This window comes from Cottoperca gobio, chromosome 12 (genome assembly GCF_900634415.1).
Source record: "Cottoperca gobio chromosome 12, fCotGob3.1, whole genome shotgun sequence".
NCBI classification, from domain to species: domain Eukaryota; kingdom Metazoa; phylum Chordata; class Actinopteri; order Perciformes; family Bovichtidae; genus Cottoperca; species Cottoperca gobio.
Window position 1 is genome coordinate 19,351,528 of NC_041366.1, and position 9,129 is coordinate 19,360,656.

A 9,129-nucleotide genomic window follows, 5' to 3' on the forward strand; every position below is an offset into this window, starting at 1 on the left:
TCACGTGATGTGAAGCTGTTGAGGTCACGTATGAGACTTATTTATTCATATAGGTGTCTAAAGGTGCTCCAAAATTACCCGTTTACTGCTCCTAAGTTTAAGTAGCCAAAGTCTTTTATGACTTCCTTTTTAAATATAGATTATTCTCACAGCCTTGGTTGCCCCAACACATTTACCCAAAGCCAAATGTCTTTTATGGGCTGAGTGTGGTGCTTTATCCCCTCTCCTCATGACCTGTGACCCAGCAGGATAAACTGCAAACTGAGCTTCAGTCATGCTCAAGGATGCTGATGCCCACATGATGCATGACATCTCATGAAAACACTTTTACTGCAGGACAACCGAGCTATAGTCTGCTGTTGTTGAAACCGATACTGTGTCATCTACATGTACATAATGCTTCTATGTTTATTTTGTATCGCTCTTTGTTCCTCTTTTTTTTTTTAGCTGTTTGTCTATTTATAACTAACTTTCTTGTAGCTGTGTGTCGGTACACTACGAGCCTTGTATCTGTGCACATAAAGCTGCTTCTGATTTGAATGAGGTTTAGAGATCGCGCCTGTCTTTTTTTCTTATTGGTGAATTCAACGAAATCAATATCTTTAAACATCATCTGCTCCATTTTAAACTCTCCTAATGACTCCTCAAGTCTTTATTTTAAATACTCGGCACTACACTGTATGATCAGCCTGTTTAATTATTTATTTATTCTATTTCTGAGTGCTACATTAGAATGAAACGGGATACTACTACTACTACTACTACTACTACTACTACTACTACTACTACTACTACTACTACTACTGCTACTACTTCTAATAATAATAATAATAATAATAATAATAATAATAATAATAATAATAATAATAATAATAATAATAATAATAATAATGAGTAGCCTATAGGCTGTTTTTCTGAAATCTTAGAACCATCTTTGGTGATTTGAGATACAACCCGGTGGATTTTTTTACTACGCCATTTTAATCAACCAAACTAGTGCACGTGTCCCATTAGCTACAAGATGGATAGAAATATGAATAGATCAATTACGTGCATGTATGTTATTGTTATTTGTTTGTATCGAGTGTTTATTTTATTTGATAGAAAGTATACTGAAATACATGTTTTCTTGCACAAAATGGCAGCATAAAAGAAATATAATTCCCAATGTTGCCTGATACTTAATATAGCACAACAACATAGTCCCGATGAAACGGGTATGAAAGCAATGTTTCCAAATTAGATTATTGGAAGCCCAGAAAGCGTTTGGATACGTACAACTATTAGCATTAGCAACCACCTACTATTAGCAACGAATATTCGAGAAATAAGCTCTTAGCAGAGCAATCACGCAGAGAAAGGACTGCTAAATGAACTCCATGTTGAGTATGTCATAGAGGAAATCCTAAACAAATTATATAGCAGGACCGTAGACGCGCTATTCCCCATTATAGACAGAATAGAGACATTTCAGACATCACAAATACAATAAAACACCATGAGGGTCCCAGTATTATTGAATATATCACCTCTAATGGGTAAAACACACTATTTGTGTATCGTACTGCAGAGCATACTTAGATATTATATAGGCTATTAAAAGTTACAATAAAAATACCATAATTACTACAGACACCATGTAAATCCTTATAGGACTCTTATTGTGATAGTGCTGTAATAGGGAAATGTCGCGCGGCTACACAAATTATTATAACGTTTCCTATTGCATTATTTTTTCTTGCATTTTCCCTTTTTAAACTACTCTATTTGTAAACAAGTCCATACAGTACGACTGACCTCTTTCCCTGCTACTCTCTCTTTAGTGTGTGAGTGTGTGTGTGTGTGTGTGTGTGTGTGTGTGTGTGTGTGTGTGTGTGTGTGTGCGCGCCTGTCAGTCTCTCGTTGCGTGTTACATCATCACGCAATAGCTGTCCTCTCGTGGCCTAGTGAACTGGCTCTAAGCGCTGCACCAATTTAGCTATCTACTACACACACGCTGCTTTGAATCAGGGGATGCAGACACACGCAGTGGACGGCTGCACACATCCAGTCACGGAAGCAGCGCGGCTGTACAGTACAGTCTGCATAAAGAGCTCGTAAAATATTAAAAGGAAACGCATGCAGCATCACACAGGAGTTGCAGCCCTGCAGCTGCAGCACCTGCTTCGGACTGAAATGTGTTTAGGAAATTAATAATAGTGAAAATATTAGGTAATCAACGGACACGTAGGCTATTTCTTTACTGTGGCTCTTTTAGGTGCATAATGAAGCAACTCTGCGTAATGCTTCTGCGTAAAAACAGCACTCTGTTTGGATGTATGTGTCACCACATTACAAATGATATACTCTCTCCTATGTGGGGGCAAAATAAAGGTGAGTAAACACTAAACAAATGGTGAGTGGGTGGAGGTGGTTTTAACCTCCACTACATCTCTGTCCATGCAGACCCTGTTGGCCCCGTGGCACACCAGAGCGAGCCTCCAAACATTTCATTTTCTCTGGGAAAAAAAAAAACTCTGTCAAGTAAGAGCAGATAATGAAATATTACACGAGGAGTGTTTTCTCAAGAGCTGACCAGCTGTCCACATCAGCACCGGTATAATCACCAACCTGAAGCAGGCAAAATACAGCCTCTGTCTCACCCCGCTGACACCTTCCTGTCCGCTCACCGTAATTACGAGGATGAGTGTGAGAGAGGTCAGATGGACACGCAGGCCTCGTGTGCGCATGTTCCAAAGCGTACAGCACTGACTAATGTGTGCAACATCTGAACATACTGTTTGATCACATAAACGAATGCATAAAAGTCTGTTTTTTGTGTCTTGCACACGCTTTTCTGAAATTAAAACACTTTCCAATCCCCGCTCAAAGCCATACAGGTGATATACTTCAAGGTTGTTGTTACTGTATTAGCTGATTAATAAGCACAATCCCAAATTAAAGACCAGATCAAATCATGAAACTTTTCCAACTTAAGGCAACATTATTTAGCCTAATGTCCTCCTAAGTGTAAATCCCTGGTAGTAATATATAGGCCCAGCAAGCTCCATTTTTATTAATAAATGTATTTCCAAACAAATTACTTTTTTTTGCAAAACGAAATTTATTCTTGTTGAAAAACAAACTGTGTAAAAATATCACACTTCAATTACACAATACTTGCCAAAAAATGTACAATGTTTTATTACTGAAATAAACACACACTGCATATTATTATTATAAATGTATGACTTTGCTCTGTGGTTTTTTTTTTAATACAAAGTTCAAATCAAAACCATAAAAAAATGTTTTGATTTGCCAAACTAATAATAAAAAATAAAAACATGGATGTGTTTGACACAAATACATTATTAGCCTATTTTCAAAACATGTGATCATTTATAACCTGTCCATTAGATCGTTATCCTGAGACGCCCTAAACAGTGACTGAAACGAATTACTTCATGGGAAATACAAGGAAAGTTCGTGGTAGTCTGATTCACACCGAAAAAAAATGAACATAAATATATATTTTTAAACAGCATGAATATAGGCACAAATAGTGTTTGTTCATGTCCATCATTCAGCTGCGTGCTATCAAACAAACATACAAAAATAATCCTACCTTCAAAGAGGGGCGTTTTTTGTTTTTGTTGCTGTTTCTTTTTTTTAAGTTTCTTGAAAAGTTTGTTGTTAAGACATTTAACAGTCGCTAGTGCCGCTCACAACTCTGCTCGGAAAGTTTTCTACCGGGTGTAAAACAGCTCCGGGGCGGACGGTCTGCGACAGGCTGGCCGCTGGATGCCCCAAAGAGGAGGGTAAGACCGGGATAACGGCCGGAGAAGTCCTGGAGGGACTCAGTGACCCCCCAATGATACTCTCTATGGAGAAGGGAGACCGCTGCACCGGGGAGCTGGACTTCTGCACCGGGACTGCAGCCTGCACGCTGGCTGAGCCCAGACTGGAGCTAAGCTGGGGATAAAACCTACTCCTGGCTAAGTCCGTGGTGGTAGGCATCAAAGACGGTGCAGGGATAATGGTTCCCGTGTGTGAGTGTGAATGCCTGGAGTGCTGCTGTTGCTGCTGCTGAAACGCAAAAAGTGCAGAGTGTGTGTGGTAGGATTGGAGCTGGATGCCGTATCCTCCGCAGCCGTACGGTCCGTACCCATACGCAGCAGCCGCGGGGATAAAACTGTGTTCCCGCAGCAAGTCCTGCGCCTGCTGCCGCTTGAAGCGCTTCCTCCGCCTCAGAAAGCTCCCGTTGTCAAACATATCAGCAGACTCCGGGTCCAGGGTCCAGTAGTTGCCCTTCCCAGGGTTCCCAGGCTCCCTCGGTATCTTCACGAAGCAGTCATTTAGGGACAAGTTGTGTCTGATGGAGTTCTGCCAGGCCGGGAACTTCTCCCTGTAGTACGGGAAGCGGTTGCTGATGAAGTCGCAGATCTCGCTGAGAGTGAGCCTCTTTTTGGGACTCTGCAGGATGGACATGGTGATTAAGGCGATGTAGGAGTAAGGGGGCTTCACCAGGGTGTTCTTGCCCGCCGGCTTGTAGGTATCTCTTGACGAGGTGGAGTCGTCCAGGCACGGAGGAGGAGAGCCATCCAGCAGGATGCCGTCGTGCATCTGTGCCACTTCGTCCACGTAGGAGCGCGTCTGGTTGTCTCCATCCTCCCCTTCGCCGACCACGTCTATGTCGGTCTCTTCCGAAAGGATGGAGGCATCCGACATCTCTGAGCTCAGAGTCATGGCTCACACACGGCTGTGCCCTCCGACGCCAGATGAGGAAGACGATGAGATGCACAAGCTGCCCTGCCCTCCCTCTTCAAAAACTCATATGAGGAGGGGGAGAGGAGAGGAGCACGTGTCGCCGTCGGTGAGAGCTGTGCCCCTGTTTTCTCGCTATTTCCATATGTTTTCAGGTTTTTGTTATCGCCCACTAACGAACAGTCCCAATGCCAGGCTGAGAAAATGTGCCGGGAAACCTGCAAACGGGTCCAAACCTGAATAACAGAGGGGGCGGATCTTCTCCCAGTATTTATACCGCCGCCCTGATCACATGGGGAGGAAACGTCACGGAGGCAAATGAAAAGAGAGAGAAAAAATTAAATAACACAAAAGGTCTTTGAAAATTAACTGTGAGTGGTTTTTAAAAAAAAAGTTTGGTGTGGCCTACATCCTTTTTAGTGGTCATTCACGGTGGCCTGTAGTCCGCATTAATCTGAAGCTTTTATTACAGTAGGAGATTTTGCGCAAAAATAGATGTTGGAAGATAAAAAGATCTTTCGGGGAAGTGTAATTACTGGTATGGATATTGCTCAGATCGAAGTGGACATCTTGATAACCGTTTTATTTATTTAGGCTCAGTTACTAGTGTGATACATTAGGGAGCACATGCACGTGCACATTTTTATTGTGCAGAAATAATATCTCAAAATACTTGGGATTTAAAAAAAAGAAGGTTTCTGCTCAAATATAACATTTTAATATGAGAGACCTGTGATATTGTGACTGAGTGCCTTTCGAAATAGTGCCGCAGACTAGTGCACCATATCCAGGCAGCTCAGTTTGCGTGATCCGGTAGTTATCTAGATTATCCGCGAGCCATTTGTAATGGAAAAGAGTCAGCTGTTAACTCGAATCAGTCACGGGTCACGCAGAGCATGCAAGCCCCAGATATATAAGGCCTCTGCCGTGCGTCTGGAGCACGGTGCTTTGTGTGTGTGTGTGTGTGTGTGTGTGTGTGTGTGTGTGTGTGTGTGTGTGTGTGTGTGTGTGTGTGTGTGTGTGTGTGTGGACATTTATATGAATCTTATTTTATTTTATGGAGTTAGGAACAAGGAACAAATATTTTAAATAGGTGTCAAAACACATATAACGATTAAAAAAAGTTTTACAGGTTAATTGCATAAAATAAAAAAAGTTGTATCTGGTAAAATAAATTCACAATGTCTGCAGGACCCAATACAAAGCTTTTAAAACATAATATATCCACCGGAATTGTCTATAATGTATATTAAAATGGACTATTAATAAAACACATGAAGCTCATGTTTGTTGAATTAACATTATTATTATTACAGTTCATTCTCAGTCATTACCAGATTAGTAAACTAAGTTTAAGGAAGAGTAAAAGTGTGGTAATAAAGTATGAATATAGATCACTGTTTTATTATGATTTTATTCTGAACTGTTAGTTAGGTTGGCCGAAAATAATTTAAACAATTCAAACAAAGCACGCACATTTGCAAAGCATGCTGCAATCTACTGAGTTAAATCAAAGTACTAAAGAAAATACAACTTTAGCAAACATATGTGCATTTTACCTTTTCTGTTCTAAAAGGTTACGCACGTTTTCATAACTGCAGTTGGCCTAAAAACACATTTATACTTCTAATAAAAATCTATTCATCAGGTTTCTTATGCAGACTTTGTTTCAAACTGATGTATTCAGGTACTGTGTGGCTCCAGTAACTTTTCAGAGGTTCCCATTTGACCAGCGCCATCTAGCGGTGAAGTCTTCTCACAAATAAAACACTTTACGGCCCATTAAAGTTAAAAACTGTTGCAGCTGTCACAACCAGCAACTTACTAACTTCCCTTAAACTAACCATTTTAAATGTAGAGGTTGGTGTAAAGCATAGATTGTATCTGACATGCTGGTAATAAAGCACTAAACTGTATTCTACTGGCTTCTATAAATAATAATAAATAGTTTTACATAATAACTGCGCTGTTGTAAAATTATAAGAAAGTGGGAAAAAATAAAAACAATATTTTCTGTAATTTCAACAACACTGATTGTTATTTTTCTTATTCTAACCAATAAAATGCTGTATTTTATGTATTATTCATCATCTCTGTCACTTCAGTTTGAAATGACTGAACTATAAGCATATAATAAACTCAGTATACTATATATATATATATATATATATATATATATATATATATATATATATATATATATTATATTTTGTCTATGGGCAAAACATAATATGATGAGACACCTCAACAGAGAAAGTTAGACACACTGTCTACCCACGCTTTAAGCTACATTAATTAATAATTACATTAATAGTTTTAAATAGGTATTTAAAATAAAGTGAATAAATCAGTGCTGTTTACAAATTTAAACGAGGAATAATTATTGCAATAAGACGGATGTTTTAATCGAATAGTTTTCATAAGCCTCACACATTTTAGCCGAATTAATAACAGTCCGTATGTGCAATGATTTACTGTGTGCTGTACTCCATCTGTGAAGATAGTAAAATAAAATAATCCACCATGGATATATCAAATCTAACTTCAAACCTCAAGGTAAAGAAGTTAACGTGCGTCTTTAAAAAAAGAAAAAAGCACTTTACACAGTTACATGTAAGCCTACCTTAGCTCTTACTCCTCAGGCCCTTTATTTGAAAACCAGAATGCCTGATGGTGAATACCTCACGAACATCAGAAGTTCAGGTTTATACCGAAACTTCAATTGTTGATAGTTATAAATGTATAAAATTGTTGAAAATAAGCGTATTTGTATTTAATAAAGTTTGCAGAGCCAGAAACTTTCAATGAATCACTAGACTTATGTGAATGCACTGACACTATTAGAAGAAGAAAACAAATCTGCATTAAGTGAATGAAGACCAGGCGATTTCTTCTTCTTCTCTTCTTGAGCCCACACTTACAACAGCAACGCTCGCATGTGTGGTAAACCACCTCTAAAGTGTTTCTAAATTCCCCCTCTGCGATCCGAGGGTGTTTCCGTGCCACGGGGTACCAAGAAAGCACTTAGCTGGTTAAACGCAATCCCTGCCTGCCTTCCTCTTGCTCTGACAAAACCCCTGAGTGTCACCAAAACGGCCCGTCTGTGGGGGCATGTGATTAATGTGTATCACATGCAGAAGAGGCGCAACACAGATACTGTGCGTGAGGTGCACTGCAGAGAAGGAAATTAGCCTGTAAGAATAGCCTATCACATGCATGGGTTTAAATAGGGGACTACAATAGCTTGAATACAATTTTAAATACATTTAAACTCAATGTTAATATTTGGAATTATACACAAACGTGTTGCAGTTTGTATTATTGCGCTTGAAGGACGCCAAAGTGTCACATTGTTGGACACAACTCTCAATTGGGAACTATTTTTTTATCGCGCCTTCTTTAAAGGGGCATTCATTAATCTAGCTACGCACTTTATTTTTACATGAGGGGAATTATCGGACACTTAATTAAAGCCAAAGACAAAAAAAAACACATTTTCTAAAACCCTCAAAAAGTTCCATGAACTGCACCGAAGGTCCCTGAAGCAGCCTCAGGTCCCTGAAGCAGCCTCAGGTCCCTGAAGCAGCCTCAGGTCCGTGATCAGTCAAAGAGAAGGCACGTGATCATCATGGGGGGAAACATAAACTAAATGTTGTTGTTATTTACAGTCTATGTATGTATACATGTTCATTGTAGTGTGTTCCTAAAGATGTCTGCTGTACATCTTTGTTCAATGTTTCATGTTTATTAGTTTATAGTTTGGGTATGTTTCAGTGTCAGTGTAACACACATCACCTTTAGGTGCTGCAAATATTTGCTTCGTATTTAAGTTTTAACACAACAAAAAGAAAACATTGCAACTAAATCCCAGACAGAAAAGTAAAAAGAACTGATCACATCATCATCATCATCATTATTATGAATATGGCTTGTAATGGAAATATTGTGGAAATGTCTATAAATGATTTATTTTGTATTTTGTTGAGCTTTTACACAAAATGTTTAAGATAACCCAGGGGGCGTATGTGTGTCATTTTAATGAATTCATCATCTGCATGTAACATTAATTTGACGCTAATGTTGTGATATTAAATGTAAAGGCTTCAGTCCATGAGAGAAAATGCTTTTCTTTAGACTTACTGTTGTGTGATATAATGTTCAGCATCATACACACAGAAATCTTCACAGTTTCTCAACTAACAGCACCCTCAATAGACCAGAATGCAATGCAGTCACAAGACGAACACACGCACACACACACACACACACACACACACACACACACACACACACACACACACACACACACACACACACACACACTACCGGATCTACAGGAGTAAAGCTGATCGGAGGTGAAACATATCCTTTGGATTGAAAGAGAGT

General features: G+C 39.3%; 1 protein-coding gene across 1 annotated transcript; it reads right to left on the bottom strand.

Annotated features, from left to right (window-relative positions):
* Positions 1-3,130: 3,130 nt before the first annotated feature.
* On the bottom strand, positions 3,131-4,966 carry foxd1 (forkhead box D1). The gene has a single exon (XM_029444820.1). The coding sequence runs from the start codon at positions 4,723-4,725 to the stop codon at positions 3,682-3,684; it is 1,044 nt and encodes a 347-aa protein (XP_029300680.1). The 5' UTR covers positions 4,726-4,966; the 3' UTR covers positions 3,131-3,681.
* Between the last annotated feature and the right edge of the window lie 4,163 nt (positions 4,967-9,129).

Excerpts from the sequence above, each read along its gene's own strand:
- foxd1 (XM_029444820.1), bottom strand. The coding sequence starts at position 4,725 with ATGACTCTGAGCTCAGAGATGTCGGATGCCTCCATCCTTTCGGAAGAG.